This window comes from Mesitornis unicolor, unplaced genomic scaffold (assembly GCF_000695765.1).
Source record: "Mesitornis unicolor isolate BGI_N332 unplaced genomic scaffold, ASM69576v1 scaffold50159, whole genome shotgun sequence".
In the NCBI taxonomy this organism is placed as follows: domain Eukaryota; kingdom Metazoa; phylum Chordata; class Aves; order Mesitornithiformes; family Mesitornithidae; genus Mesitornis; species Mesitornis unicolor.
The window spans coordinates 13,573-29,352 of NW_010210284.1; the positions used below are offsets into that span (position 1 = coordinate 13,573).

At 39.7% G+C, this 15,780-nt stretch overlaps 1 protein-coding gene across 1 annotated transcript in view; it reads left to right on the forward strand.

The window, feature by feature from the left end:
* Positions 1-14,973, forward strand: part of LOC104547447 (25-hydroxycholesterol 7-alpha-hydroxylase) — a 21,310-nt gene extending 6,337 nt beyond the window's left edge. The window contains exons 3-6 of the mRNA XM_010193132.1: positions 2,809-3,405; positions 3,847-4,053; positions 10,160-10,338; positions 14,391-14,973. Of these exons, the coding sequence (XP_010191434.1) occupies positions 2,809-3,405; positions 3,847-4,053; positions 10,160-10,338; positions 14,391-14,687 (1,280 nt within the window). The 3' untranslated portion in view covers positions 14,688-14,973. The remainder of the gene's footprint in view (positions 1-2,808; positions 3,406-3,846; positions 4,054-10,159; positions 10,339-14,390) is intronic.
* Positions 14,974-15,780: the final 807 nt, after the last annotated feature.

Here is a 15,780-nt window from a genome sequence, read left to right on the forward strand (position 1 = left end):
CTCATTGGGACAACAGGATTTAAAAAGGAAAATTAAGAACCATATTGACAGTTACAAAATTTAAAACCATAACTTGAGGTGAGAAAGTTTGTTCCAGTTCGGATGTTTGCGGCTTAGGGTAGAGGAGGTGTTGGGACATGGTTTTGTAATTAGCAATCTGTTCCTGTATGGAAGAGACTGGGGTAACTGGTGTAGCCGCATAGTGCATCTGTGTGCAAGGACGACTGTGATTGCTAAAGGCTCCCATACCCATTCTCACAACAACAACTTACTAACTGCAGTTAATTAGTTCTAGATTTTAGTCTTTTTCTAATTAAGAGATCTAAAATTAGGTTATTGGTGAAGTGTGTAAACAAGCTGCCTTTGTTACAGAGGAGTTCCACTTTTCTGAACATATAGACATTTACTAAATGCAGTAACAAAAGTATTTTGCTTTATGTGTTTATATATATTGTTGACTTGAGTTGATGTGGTCTGAAGCCTGAATTGTTTCTACGAAATGAATTATATTTTGGTACATACTTACTTTTTCGCTACCAGGAACCTGATGAGAATAATAAAAATCAGGATCTGTGATATTCCGTTTCTCAGATTTTTTTTTTCAAAGTATGTGCTAGTGTTGAGTGACTTTTGATTTAAAATTATTGATAAAATACTTTGTTTGTCTGAAAACTCATTTGCTGAAAATAATTTTCTTACTTAAAAATGATAAGAATTGATGTGCATTTGCTAAGTGTCTGATTAAAGATCACAAAGAAACTCATATTTTGCATCAGAAATAAGCAGATGGTGGACAGATGGTTTAAATTAATATTAATTAAAAATCTTAACTTAAATTGTTTACCCTGTAAATGCAAAGTTAGGAAGCTAGCTTTCCTCTTTAGGGTTAATAACATTCCAAATCTACTTATTAAAAATTACTCCAATGGGCATTCTTTCCAGGCTTTGATTGCAAAGATGGTAGCCTCAATAAAGGGCTTGACAGTGAGTGAAAGCTGGAAAGAGAAAGCAATTCTAAGACTCTTAACAAAGATCCTGCAGAGGTTGATACTAAAAATACGTGTCAGCCTCTCTGGTCAGGGAAGGAAGAAATGGTCAGAAAACAGGACTGCGAATTCAGGATCTTTTTCATACTGATTTCTTCATATATTTATTCTTTTAAAATTAATTTACATCTATTATTTGTTATGTTACAGTAAAGCAAGCTCTAAGAGTACCTTAAAAACCTTCACACGCTGTTAACAAGAAAGGGGGTCAGATTCTTGTCTTGATTTATCCCTTGTGTTTCCTTACTGGTTCGCTGAGGTTGCAGTGGACATAATCGAGAGGGAAATTCTGGCAGCTGGTCAGTGCAGAGAAAGTCCAGAGCGCACCCAGATTTACCATAAAGCACCGTGTGTGTATACGAGTCAGAATACCAAATAACTATGATAATTCAAATATCACTATATGGTAACCATGGATACTTGTTGACATTTTTTAGTGGTAGTGACTACTTTATCTCAGGACATCTGTCACAGAGCCAAATTTGGTCCTCAGTTAAGTATGTAGTGTTCCCATTAAAATCAAAGGAGATTTGTCCCTCTAGTGAGGCAGAATTAGATTGTAAGTGCTGGAAGCTTTGCTATTTTCCTGAGTTTATAACTGGGATATTTCACAAAGGATGTGTACATTTTATTGGGTACCCTTTTTTCCTGATGCACATCTCCATTCAAGTTAAGAATCAAGAACTCTAAATTAGACTTAACATGGGAATCATCCATAAAGAGTTAAGATTTAATGGAGCTTTGGGAGCGTTGGCATTTTGATTCATTATAGTTTACCAAAATGTTCTTCTTTAGTAGTTGACATAAAGCTGAGGGAGAAATTGCAAGATTTTTCTAGCATGGGCAACTTGGAAAAGCATCAAACTTGATGTGATCCTGTTCCCCTGTACAGGCAGCTGAAGATATGGCTATGTTACTGGCATGAGTACTTCAGGAAAGGTAGGACATTGCCGATGTGCTCTGGCACAGCGCTAGGACAGTGTGTCCCCCCAAATGGCAACCGTGTTAAAAATGGTATCTTACACCATTGTAATCTATGGCTTCAAAACCAAATCTGGAGGTATTCACTTCAGGGGTACTAAGCACATTCTTAACAAAAAGTTAACGAAACTTCAGGAAAAAAAAACAGATGTGAGAGGGGCTTTAAATGTTGGGGGGTTACAAGGCGCAGTTAAAATCATAACCGGCAGAATTTGAGTCTCTGAGTCACCTCCTTGAAGAAAAGCTGCCTAGGTGGCACATTTTCCACTTCAGCCCCTTGTCTTCACTGTCCTCCATGCAGGTAAAATGTGTGTGTTTCTCCCTTTCTGCTGATAAAAACCTATCATTTTCAAATGCCACTATGACTCCACATTGCATTTTCATGAATTATACCAGTGTAGTAAATGATATATTCCAGAGTGCCACAATTGCAGAGATCACACCCTACTGTTGGCAAAAACCAGTAGATCAGTCTACATGTAAATAGCTTCATGCTGATTTTAGAAGAGCCATAAAAGTGTACACAGGTGGAGTCTGCATCCTGACGAAGGGAATCAGTATTGCTTCGTTTCCAAAGCTAAATAAAACTTGTTACATCTTCCTTTTTTCTTTTTTTTTTTTCTTTTTTTTGCAGATTTTTTCACAGGCTTTAGGGATTTTCTGTGTGCTTTTCTTCCAGACATTGACTGGGCTTATTTTCAGTTATTATTTCTGAATATTACTTATTAGACCAGATTATAAAAGTGCACGTGTCTCTATTTTTTTCTTTTCTTCTATTCAGGTAGATATATTACCTTTATCATGGACCCATTTCAATATGTCTATGTCATCCGAAATAGCAAGCAACTTGAATTTCATGAATTTGCTGATAAAATGGCTTCCAAAACTTTTGACTACCCAGCCTTGTCGAATGGAAAATTCCCCGATCTCAAGGAAAACCTGCACAGAATCTACCAGTATCTTCAAGGCAAGCCTTTGGATATAATTTCTGACCACATGATGAAAAATCTCCAGGATATATTTGAATGGAAATGCTCACAAGCAACAGATTGGGAAACAGAAAAAATGTACAAATTCTGCTGCTCTGTAATGTTTGAAGCCAGTTTTGTAACACTGTATGGAAGAGTTCCTGCTGCAGATGGCCACAAAGTTATTAGTGAAATCAGAGACAAATTTATCAAGTTTGATGCCAGCTTTCCCTATTTAGCTGCAAACATACCAATTGAGTTGCTAGGAGCTACCAAGAAGGTTCGGAAGGAGCTTATACATCATTTTTTACTTCAGAACATGACAAAATGGCTGGGAGGGTCAAAAGTGGTCCAAGCCAGACAAGATATATTTGAGAAATATGAGCTGCTTGGAGATTATGACAAAGCAGGTAGGAAACTTATGAATGATTGCTTGTCTAAAATAAAATAATTTACTATAGACCTTTGAAATAAAAAGGCAAAATGGCGACCTTGAAATTTTTTTATGTTCTTTCTAATTGGCTAACGATAAAATGTTTTACTCTGAAACAACCCTCTATGATAATTGATTTTTTTTGTGCTGAGGTGGTAAAACAAGATACTTAATGGTGATAATGAGAAAGATTATAACTGAGCTGCATTTCCTCCCCTTATTCCTCCCACCCCCCCGACATTACATTTCAAACTATTCTCATTAAGCAGAAAATTAGACTTCAGAAGCCTATTGGTCCTCATTAGCATTCACTGATCCTTGGCTGGGTCTGTGTCCTAACATCTTTTAATTAGCACACTGCAAATCTAATCAGTGTAATAAACGCTATTAATCTTCCTTTTCACTTATTTTCTCCCAGCACATCATTTTGCCTTCCTGTGGGCCTCTGTGGGAAACACGATTCCAGCTACATTCTGGGCCATGTATTATCTTCTGCGGCACCCAGAAGCTCTTGCAGCGGTGCGTGACGAGATTGACCATTTGCTGCAGTCAACAGGTCAAAATAGAGGGCCCACATATAACATCCACCTCACCAGAGAACAATTGGACAACCTGGTCTACCTAGGTAATTTATTTTTATCTGTTAGGAAGAAAAGAGGGGCTCTCCCGGCAAACTCGGTTTATCACTCATTTCTGTTTACTGAGAAGGTGGAGGACACAGCTGCCTAATTGACATAATAACACCCATTTACATCAATTATAAATTATGTAGTTTATAGCTGTAGATACTCTCATTGCATGTAAACATTAAAGCCTAGGTAATTAGCTATGCAAGGTATGCAAAAGGCTAAATCGAAGCTTCGCAATTATTTGAAAAAAAGTTGATGCCTATTAAGTTGTTTGATTCTGAGCATCTGCCGAAGTGTTAATGCATTTCAAATACTTCTGTATGGCACTGCCAAGAAAGACCCTTTTCTGAAATTAAAGTAGGATAATGTATTTCAACTGCAAATGCAGGTTTTTTTATGAGCAGTTTCTTTTCCTCACTTGAACAAAACAAAATGACTTCTAAAGTGGGCTTCAGTTGAGCAGTGCCTCTGAACAAAACGTAAGAAGGTAAAGCTTTACAGAGCAGAAGTGGTGTTTCTGGTACTTACAAAAAAGGTACATTGATTCAAAATAAGGGAGCTTTCAGTGAGATACAGACCTTCCAGTTCTATACCAGTGTTTCAGAGGGAGGCGATTGCCAGTTGTCGTTGGAAGCTGTTGGATCCAGGAGCTGGATAGGCCCCCAGAGCAGCAGCTGATGGTTTCACTCCGTTTGCTAGTGCACAGGCACTGACAAGATAAATGCTATCATTAGCCCAAGGGAGGAGAAAGGGTGTGGAGGGTAGGAACCTAACCTTTAAGTACCTGAAAGTCTCCATAGGTAGTGTTAGCAGAAGAGACAACAGCTGAATGAAAGCATAAAGGTTCAGTGTTCCTCTGTTTTTAAATATTGGAAACAGTCCTCTGTTAAAACTGCGCTCACGTCCATATGTTTTGGTACCTCATGGCCTGAACTGTTGTTCTACTCCTAACAGAAGCTGTGTCAAGAGAGGGTGGTGGAGCAGTACAGTCTAGGCTTGATTTGGATGTAATAGCTGCCATTCTCCAGGACCATCCAACATGGCACATATCAAGAACCTGTGTTCAAATTTGAATTCTTTCTTACAGTACAAATATAAAAAATCAGAGTTATTTGGTTGCTTTGTATTAAAGCATTAATGTTTATCTTCTGTAGCATGAGTCTAGTAAGTTGGTTTCATCTGGAGTCATGGCTGTTTTGGTGCAGATTTGTCTGTAACTGATGGCTGATGCTGTTATAGTAGGAGAGATGTCCGATGACAACACTTCTGAAGAATAACATGAAATTCTAAACATTTCATGTACTTTTAAAGAACACAAGTAAAATTGATTCACATCAGTTAGCATCTACCAAAAAACAGTAGAAAAGGAAAGTTACTGAGCATCAAGAACATCAAGAGATAATTTATTTTGTATTTGGAGACCAAGATGGGAATGGCAAGAAAAAAAGAAAAAGAAAAATTAAAATCAACAAGAGCCCCAGAATTGTAGGAATAAGGAAAATAAAAGCATGTACTTTACTAAAACCATCTGATACAAAATGGTATGAACAGTTTAAAACATTAACTGTGTCATTCCTCTGCTGCTCCTCGAAAACTTAAATTACCTTGGTAACATTTGATTTATGTGTTGAGTGGAAAGTGCCACATCCTACTTTGTAGTATTCTTGTAACACTTTTGTTAAATTTTATAATCGCGTTAAACGTAATGTGGTATGAACAGAAGCTAGATTTCAATTCTTCTGGCACTTAAGTCATAAAGTGTTGGATACTGTCCCATAAAATAATAATATAGAAAAAAAACCTCTGTACCATAAGAGAATGAAATTCATGCTTCAGTGGAAAGGGATGTTTTGTTAATAAATGTGTAGGAGGGACAAAGGTCCCAATTTGCATTGCTTGTGCACCAAAAATCCCTATGTTGCGGGAAGGCTGTGGGCCAACGCTGCCTTTGCCCTCACAGCTCACTGCCCCCAGCCTCCAAGACGGAGCTTTTCCTCCTCCCGCTCCCCATGTGCCAACCCCGAGCACAGAAAACCGGGATTTGTGTCCCTGCTCTTGAGTAAGGCAGACCAGGTGGGATGCTTGTACGTTCATCACCTTGTCATCTCATTCTCCTGTTTTGAGCGCTCTGATTCTCTGTCCTGTTTTTGGCCTACTGTAACAAGAGCCTTTTTTTGGATTCCTCATGCTATGGAGAACAAGCAAAAATTGCTAAAAAGCCTTTCTCAGGAAACAGCATTGTTGTTATGGTCAGATTCTTTGGGTCTAGGGAACAACATGGCCTGATTTATTTCTAAATTCAAAGCACAGGTATGTGATTTTTTATTAAAAAAACCAAAGTATATTATTTTTTATTAGAAAAACTTTCAACCCACAGCAAACATAGCAAATTTTGGCTCTGATTTTCCCAATGGCATTTCTGGGGCAGCACACTTCATTTTATCTACATAAGACTTTTCCCAAAACCCAAAGGCGCATGTTTGTGTGCTAATAAAGACATTATTAGTCTTTAGGGCTCACCATGGAGCTCTAATATGGTAAACGACACATGAGAATGGTCTGTTGGTTTTTATGGTTATAATGGAAGTGCAAAGGGTAAAGCAGATACATACTTAGTGCATGTTTAATGCTAGGCATGTTTAGTCAGTTCGTTTGTTTAATATTAGCCCATTCATTTATATGGTGAAGTGTTTTTGCCCCAGGTCATTGCTGAATCCCAGATATTTCCTGCAAAAAGAGCACAGCTTGAAAAAATGTTTTGTACACAGGAAAGGGTAGGAACCCAAAAGACAGCTAATACGGAGTGCGTAGTCGTAACGCAAATGCTAAGCATTAAAATTGTTGGTTGGATTGAGAGAAATGGAAATATTTTCCTGGAATGGGCTGGGCAGTACCATTTAGTTCTTAGTAAGATGCAAATGTAGTTGTTTCAGATCATCATTTGTATTGGCACACCGTGACGCCTGTGGGTAAATGACCCCCCCAAAAAATATTTGCATACTTGATAGCTATTTTCCTACAATACACTCTAATAATTATAGTAACCTATTACCTGCTATGTGTTAGTGTAAAATTAACAATCCATTATGCACAATAAGTTTGATAAAACATTTACAGATAGAGATCATGTTTAATTAAAATTAACTTGCCTACGAAAGCCAAATGCACTTATGATTCGCAATGACCTTTTATTACCTGCAGTCCCTTGTTTTGGCTGGATGATTGACAGCTTGCTGTTTGGCTACCATGTTGTATTTCAGCTGACAAGACTTTTCATTTTAACTCAATTTGCCTGCCTATCACAAGCTGGTGGCAGGCCAGGCTCAAGTCACCCAGCTTTGCCTCAGCAGCTTGCTCTATTTCTCATTAGTACGCATTTATTCAGTGGAAATTGGAAGACAAATGCTTGAAGGCATGTGAACTAAGTATAGCAAATTAGGGTTTAAAGACTGAATATTTATAAGTATATTGAAACAGTTTAAAAAAATCTAGAATGAATTGGAAGCTGAGTGCTAGCTTTAGTATAAGAGAAATGAAGGGAGAAGTGGGAGGATTCTAAGAATAACAATACTATGAGAGAGATAGATCTCTCTCTTTTTTTTTCCCCTCTCTCTCTCTAGAAAATATGTAAAATCTCTCTGACAACACCTTATCAAACAACAGCCTGGCTTCTTTATGTAGCGCTCGCACAGCGAAGTTTAGCTTCTCATGTGTGTAAGAAGCGGGGAAAAAAATGAGGGTCATGTTCATTTGCTGCTTGGTTATCCCTTGGTATGCTTTAAATTGCCTTGTTTGTTCGGCACAAGCACAGAAACAGATGTTGCTCCACCGTGCTGGATAATTTACTGTACCTCACGGTGCAGCATAGAAGGCCTCCCAAGCTCCCCAGCTGGTCTGTCAGTGGCGATGGCTGGTGTCTGCTGAACTATGACAACTGCGAGTAAAGGCTGCAGTTTTATTGTGCAGTTGTCATTCCTCTCAATGTATAGCTCCGGCATTTGTGGAAAGCTGACTGTCTATTTTTTTTAGTGCGAGCCTGCAAAGCCATATAAGCTCCATTCTCCTTTGTTGATCATAATGTGACTCATTACTTTTGTCATCTAATGATTATCGGCATGATCGCTCAGAGCGAGAGCCAAGCTTGCCTTCCACACATAACTGGTACTGGAAGGTAAAACAGATTTGTCATTTACGATCTGACCGCTAAGCCACACTTTGTGCTCCATTATTGTGATTAACTTCTGCATAAGATATGCTGCCCAATTGTCATTTGGGATCCGGCGGCGGGCAGGGACTGCCGTGCTTTCTGGGAGGATGTCTGCCGACAGGATGTGACTGCATCGCTTGGGTGGTTAAATGCAAACCCGCTATTTCACAGGGATGCTTTAATAATTATTTCTCTTTTTTTTTTTCCTATCTCCTTCTCCCTTCCTCATCTGATTTCTGGCTTCTCTGCATATGTCGCCATTGTTTCCAAATGGTGGACCGGCGCAGAGTTACTAGCTTCATTTTCTGCAGGTTGAAGATGGTCTGGGAGCGGAGGCTGGACCCTTTCTTTGTACCGCGTAAAGTTTTGTTGCCAGAGCGCTGCCAGTTGAAATCTATCGTGTCAGGTGCCTTGTGGCTATCTGCAGTAGAGGCCATCTTCTGGAACCAGGGTTCTTTTCTGGCTTCGTCACCAACAAGCCGATTTGACTCTGCCTGATTATAGTAACGAAGGCAGTCCAAAAGAATATGCACAGACTCACTGTACGTCACATTGAATCACGGCGCTGGCCACACAAAGCTGACCGCAGCCTCATTTCTTTAGACAAATGCATGCTTAAGGAAAAACCTCCTGCAAGAAAGCATCCAGGGCCACTTTATTTGCTATGCATGCTGCACCAGATTTAATTTTTAGTGAAAGAACATTTGTTATTATTTTTTTCAGAGGCATCTACACTGGGTACCTACTGTCTCTAATAAACTAACCTTTTGGGTGCAGCAGTTACAGTGCCTTGGTGAACACTTAGAGAAGGCTTATTTGATACCACAGAACATAAATGCAGACACAAATGGATTATTATGTGCAAATGAAACCCTATTTTAGGCTATTTTTCACACTGATGATTAGAAGGAATCAAGTCACATATAACAGCGCCCATACACGCTGGTGGAAAAATAGTCAGTTTTGATTACAAAGTGAGAGATGCAGTCCTAGACAGGAGCTACATGCTGATATACATGCTATCAGAATGATTTATGCAAATTATGCATATTATTCCCAAAGGAATTCCTCCTCAAACTGCCAGGATAAATTGCCGGAAATTAGCCATAAAATCTGTCGTGCTAGGAGCAAAAGGTGAAGGCCACTGGGAAACCAAGGACATTCAGCTTCTGGAGGCTTCCAGGATGTGATGGTGGAGACAGAAATCTTGCTTTCCCTAAGCCTGAAAGGACTATGTTTTGTTTTCTCTTGGCCAATTAAAAGTGTCTTTCTCTCTTAAAATTACCAGGCAAATAATGAATTTCTTTCATTCACTCTGACCATTACAGACACTATCATTTGGCGGCATAGTGTATTGAAAAGAAAATAAATAAATTTTTAAATCCTCAGAATTACTACAAAATTAACAAGTGAAGTGACGTTTTCTAACATGTAGTCCTGCCATTACATCCAACAGTTTTCAAAAGGCAAGCTAAATAGCTCTGTGGATACTTTGGCTGATATTTGCTTGCAACCTCCAAAATATATGTAAATGCGTAAAGCGTTCATGTCTTTTGATTGTGTTGTTTTCAACATGATGCCTGAATAATGACTTTCCACCCAAAACTCAGTGCTGCCTACAGCCGACAGGATTTCTCAGCACCATCAATGAGAATCACATCGGGAGGTTCAGTGTCGTGGCTCCCCGCCCCAGCCCTGCGGGGTTGTTTATTGCCTCCTCCTGGTCTCTGCTTTACGTTTGGTTTGTGGCGGATTTTTTTCCTTTTTTTCTTTTCCTTTTCCTTTAGCCTGCCCTACTAAACCTGTCGAGATTCAGCAGCTGTAGCCATGTATAACTTCCAGTCATCTCCCATATTTCTGATGCTTCCCCCCCCTCCACTTTTGTTTAATCGCAGAAAGTGCCTTAAACGAGAGTTTACGAATGTGCTCGTCCTCCATGAACATTCGGATCAGCCAGGAGGATTTTGTGCTCAAGCTCGAAGGGAATCAAGGAGTCGGTTTGAGGAAAGGAGACTGGATAGCCCTTTACCCGCAGATTTTGCACATGGACCCTGAGGTCTATGAAGATCCTAAGGTAAACATCCAGCTGGTGCTACTCTTCCTACTCCAGGCACATCTCAGCAGCCAAGCCTTTTGTGATCTGTGGGTAGTGTTTTGGTTTGTTGGTTGTTTTTTTTCTACTGCTGCTCTTTCTTGTGGAACAAATCTTCCTACTTTCAGATGTATTTTCTAGGGCCCTATAGGTCAAAGGATTCATGGCCTGAAGAGAGAAATATGGTGATGAGACTGACTACCACTGCGTTCAAAGGGCTTGACAATTGCACATTGACTACCATAAACTTTAGGCTAAATGTGGGTTTTGTTTGGCAGTGGATCATTTGATATCCAAGGAGGGCTGGATAATAGAAGGTGGTTTAAATAGCAAATAATGTGGGCCATTTAGCTAAGTGCCCCCAAAGCATCATTGACTCTCTGAAGCCCTATAATAGCAGTGTCTTACTTGAGCCTTATGCTTTTTCACCTCCCTTCGTAGGGATTCACCCCTTCTTGATCAATTAGTAGTGTTGTGAACTTGAGACTGTAAAGCTGTTGCTCTGCAGCAAAGCTCGGAGGGTAATTGTGTCATCTCCTTGTATTTTTCTGACGCTCGAGTTAATGAATATCAAAGACTCGAATTTAATCCACCCTGCCTCTGCCTTAATACAGCTTCAGAAGTTCACCACCTGCATGCAAATTGAGTAGTCCTCCTCTCAGCTAGGTTGCTCGGTTGCTCCCCCAGATTGCTGTCCCCGGCTCAGGGTGCCACCGAGGAAGAGCAAGGGTGCACACTGAGACTGTTAAATGCCTGAGACGCAAAAGCTCGTACCTCAGCCATTCCTAATCCCTGTTTTCCTAAGCAAATGGCTCTCTCCCAGACATGCTGATTTCCATCCTTGGCATTTGAGACAAAGAAGGGAACTGGGTTGGTTTTTTTTTTACATGTTTATAGAAAATCTGTGCTAGAGGTGTTGCTCTCTGAGGCTCTCCCTTTCATAAATTTAAGGATAAAGTTATTAATATGGGATTGCAGAGGAAAGATGAGATTCAAGTGCCTTGCTGGTGTGGGACAGCATATCACTGTGCAAGAGCTCCACTGGAGTCGGTGAGAGGAGGTGTGGAGTGTGTCGGAGTTAGCACGAGTAAGGTATGGTCACAGGGATGAACACTGGAGCCATGAAAATGGAAATGACATCCAGGAGTGGCTGGATGTCCCCACCCAAAAATGAAGACAAAGTCCACTGAGAAAATGTGGGCTTTAAAAAATAATCCATATAGAGGCAAATAGTTGATTAATATTTCTATCCTAAAAAAGTACCAACTAACAAATAAGCTTTTTCTCATTTTATTCTTAACACTTTATTTTGGAGAACATTATTGATTTGTCAAAAGTCCATCTGTTTGTTTAGGTCCTAGACCAAAAGCATCACTGTGGAAACTGATCCCCTCCCTTATCCAATAATTGCCAGAATGTATTACCATATTTCCATTGCTTGAATATATCTGCTTGGTATCAGCTCTGCTCAGCTTTCACAGTACAGCTTTAGTTCATATATTTTATCTTTTTGATAGTGAATGAGCAATCCACACATTGCAGTACATTGATTTCAGCACATGGGCCCTCTCGAAAAGTGGGGAAATCACTGTTCTGTTTGGTTCTTAAAATATGCAGTGTGCTTTCAACAATAACTACTGAGGATCAGATAGAGATGGAGAATAAATTTTTTGAAAGGTGCAGTCTTGAGCTTGTCAAGTATTTAGGGAAAACTTTCCTGGGAAAACAGGCAGCTTGACAAGATAATTTTGTAGCAATGCTTTTCTCCTGGATACATAAATTTAAGTTCAAGCTATCTTCTGCTTTGGCACCATGCTGTGTAAGTAAGTGTAAGCATATATTGTTGACCTCTTTCTCCACTCATCAAAGCCCAAATTAATGAGTCAGGTTTTTTATAAAGTGCGTGAGTGAACCCCTAAGTCCTAACTCAGCTAAGTTACAGAGCTCAGTAAATGAACTCTGCAAATCTCATAAAGTGAAATATCAGGAAACCCTGCGTGGTGGCTTCCCAAGCAAAGCTAAATACGAGATGTGACAGGGTGAGATTTATATCAATCACAGGAGATTGCTCAGTTTTAGTAATACTTTTAACAGACTGTCCACACAGAACATCTGTTCTTGCTCAGTGCCTTCACTTTTTCCTTGCCATCATCCTCCCTGTTCCTTCCACAGAGACCTTATGCATGGCTCAAATTTCCTTGATCATCAAAAATGAGTCTTTCTTTAGTTAGCAAACTAGCTTTAAAAAAAAACCCAACAAACAAAAAAAAAACCCAAAACCAACAAAACGAAATGTCTATTCCTAGTGGCTTCAACAACACAAGCATGAATTTGCTGTCACTGTTGTTGTCTCCATTCCTGTCTCACACTTGTTTTCTGCTTTTCCAATTCCTCAGACAGCAATTTCTTTTTTGTTAAAAGCAATTCTAACTCTCAGATAGTTCTAAAGATGACAAAGAAAGCATAAGGTTTGGCCCAGTATGTCTGTATGTGTTCAATACCACAGCTCTTAATTGCTCCAGACGCCAGGAGTGCACCTTGTGGTAATGTTCCAACAAGGCGGAGAGCTCTAGGTTGGGCTGGGTTGTTTTTTTATGCTATTGCAGTTCATATTTAGCAGTGCTTTTTTAGAACAGCAGGATTTATATTTCAGGAAATGAATCTTTTTTAAGGAAGAAGTGGTATTCTGAGCTTTCATTTGTTACTGTGCTTCTTGAAATGAAGCAGTAGGAAAAAAGTAATGGCTTGCTTCCTTTTGGCTAGGATGTTTAAATAGACGGAAAAAAATACTTAATCAGTGAAAACACACAAATAATCACCTTTAATTTTGTGGAAAATGGAGGCCTCTGCCATTTGGAGAAACAAGCTCTTGTTCTTCAGCACCCAAAGTTACAACCCCATCCAGTGCACCTTGTACTTGATCCCTCTCTCATTGGCCACCTCCCCTTGCCACTGTTTTTTCTTGACCTGCAGTGCATGGTTTTAGAGCCTTTAATCTAATGGGTAGATCAGTATCAGTGTATTTTTTCACTGTGGTGTGTTTTTTTTTAATCAATTGAGGTTGGTTTCTGTCTGACTGACTTGTTCCCAGCCAGCTCCAAATGGCTGCTGCTATAGCAGATGTATGCAAAGCAGGACAAATGCTAATGAGTGACCATAAGCAAGAAGTGTCTGTCATTTTTATTCAAAGCATGCAGGAGGATTTTGTAAGTGGTTAATTTGCCGTTGTCTGAGTGAGGATGCCAGATCTCCTTCATTCAGAAACGTGAATTATCCCCAAACAGGGATCCTGCTACTGGAAAATAGTCAGAGGTTCAATTTATGGAACACAGGTTACAAGCACAACCTGAAGTCTTACTTGCAAGCACCCTCTTTGTAATGATCAGTCACTGGTTGTTGTCCTGCTTTGCACAGAGCTTCCAGAGCAAATCCTTTGAAGGTCAGATGTGGCAAATTAAGCAGCAGCCATCTCCAACTGAAGGGAAAATTGACTGGAAAGTACCGGGTCTGGTTTTCGAATAATCTGCACCACTGGGTGCAAAAGAAGGATGGATTTTGTGCTGGCTTGCAAGAACAAGATCGGTGCAATGCATTAATTTATTCATAGACATTTGCAGAATTTGGCAGATTATCCTCATTCATGATGTATGTACCACACTGAGCGCGTATGATGCTTTACAAGAAAATTGTCCTTCCACTAAGGTTCATTGTCCCTGCTACAAAGCGGTCAAAATCTAATTACAATCAATATAGGCCAGACACTCAGTGGATGAGACGTGGAAGTTGAAGGAGCTTGATGTAAAAGGGCTAAGCTAAGTAAGTGGATTTAAGTAGTGTTCTTTGCAGGGAAGATAATGTGAGTTAATGAAACTTGAGGCAACCAACTAAAAAGGCGAAACTGTCAGCTCCTTGTCTTCCTCTTTATCTTATTTTCTGGGTTTCAGAAGCATTACTGTTGTGCAAACAAAGCAACTCATGTAACTGCCTTGTTAGATATCACGCTCGCGCTCTCTCTCTTTCTCTTTTGTTTTCAGGAGTATAAGTTCGATCGATACATAGAGAATGGCAAGAAGAAAACCACGTTCTACAAAGCAGGAAGAAAACTGAAGTATTTCCTAATGCCCTTTGGCTCTGGGATCAGCATGTGTCCAGGGAGGTTCCTTGCAATGAATGAGATGAAGATGTTTCTTTTCCTACTGCTGGCTCATTTTGATGTAGAACTAGTGGAAAACAAAGCTGTCAGACTTGATAACAGTCGTATGGGCCTTGGTATACTTCTGCCAGACGTTGATATTGACTTTCGTTACAGGCTAAGGTCCTTAAGAAAGTGAGCAGCTGCCTATATGCCTTCTACTAATCTCTTATGTTTTTTGCTGTTTCCTCTTTCAGCTTTGTCTTTCTGGAAATGTTTGCTTTTACCTCCTAAGTATTTGTTTCTAAGGAGAAAAGCTCTTGAGCTAGAGGTAGATGTCAGATGTGGGGACATCCAACCTCAGTTTGTCCTGCCTGAGCTGTGAGTGGTGAATTGAGATAAGAGTTTGGCCACGTAAATAGCCTAAAGTCCCTACAAGATGGACCCCAATACTCTTGGCCATGAGCAGAGTAGGATTTACAGGGAGGATGACATCAAGTTGAAACCAGGCTATTTATACAGGAAACAGTCTCAGCAGCCCCCCATCACAGGGGTTCCCCCTTCTTAGGTTGGGAGGCCCAGTACATCCACTTTCTGAAAGCATCTCTGCATCTACTCATAGAAGCTTAATAGCAAGAAAGGAGGAACTTAATTCTAGACAGTGAAAAAATTTTTAGTGATTATTTTTCTAACTTCTTATTTACTCTGTTCCCTTCACAGTGTCAAGTGTCCTAGCCCTTATCTGGGAGATGTGATGGAAGCTGTGTGGGGTGGTGAGGGATGATTTGCAAGAATGTCTTACTGGCAATACCTTTCTGACTTCAGTTTTATGTACTGAAGATAAATGCTTTGCTTTTCTTCTCTTTTGGTGCAATGCAAAGAAATTAAAATCTGTGATTTTATCCTGCAGTCATTTAAAGTCAGATGGGAGGTTCTGTTGATTTTAACAGGCTCTGGATCATGCCTAAATTATCTATTTTGGCTTTTGAGCCAAAAAAAAAAGTATATTCTTCAGGGAGAAAATATATGAGCCTGATCAAAATGATTCTGTCATCTCAAAAAATTACCTTCTGTTTGTCTCGCTGTTTTCCTAGTAACATGTCTGTCTGTGTGTTTATTTTAACCATTTCTTCTGGTTTTTAGTTTCTCAAAAAAATCAATAGACGAGGGCTTAAAGGGCAAGCATGGTATCTAAAGCTACTTTTTAATAGTGCTTTAATGTGTCTTAAGCTATGCATAGGCAGAGTGGTGTGACCTGTGTTTGGAAACAGATTTGTTCTTCTACACGCTGG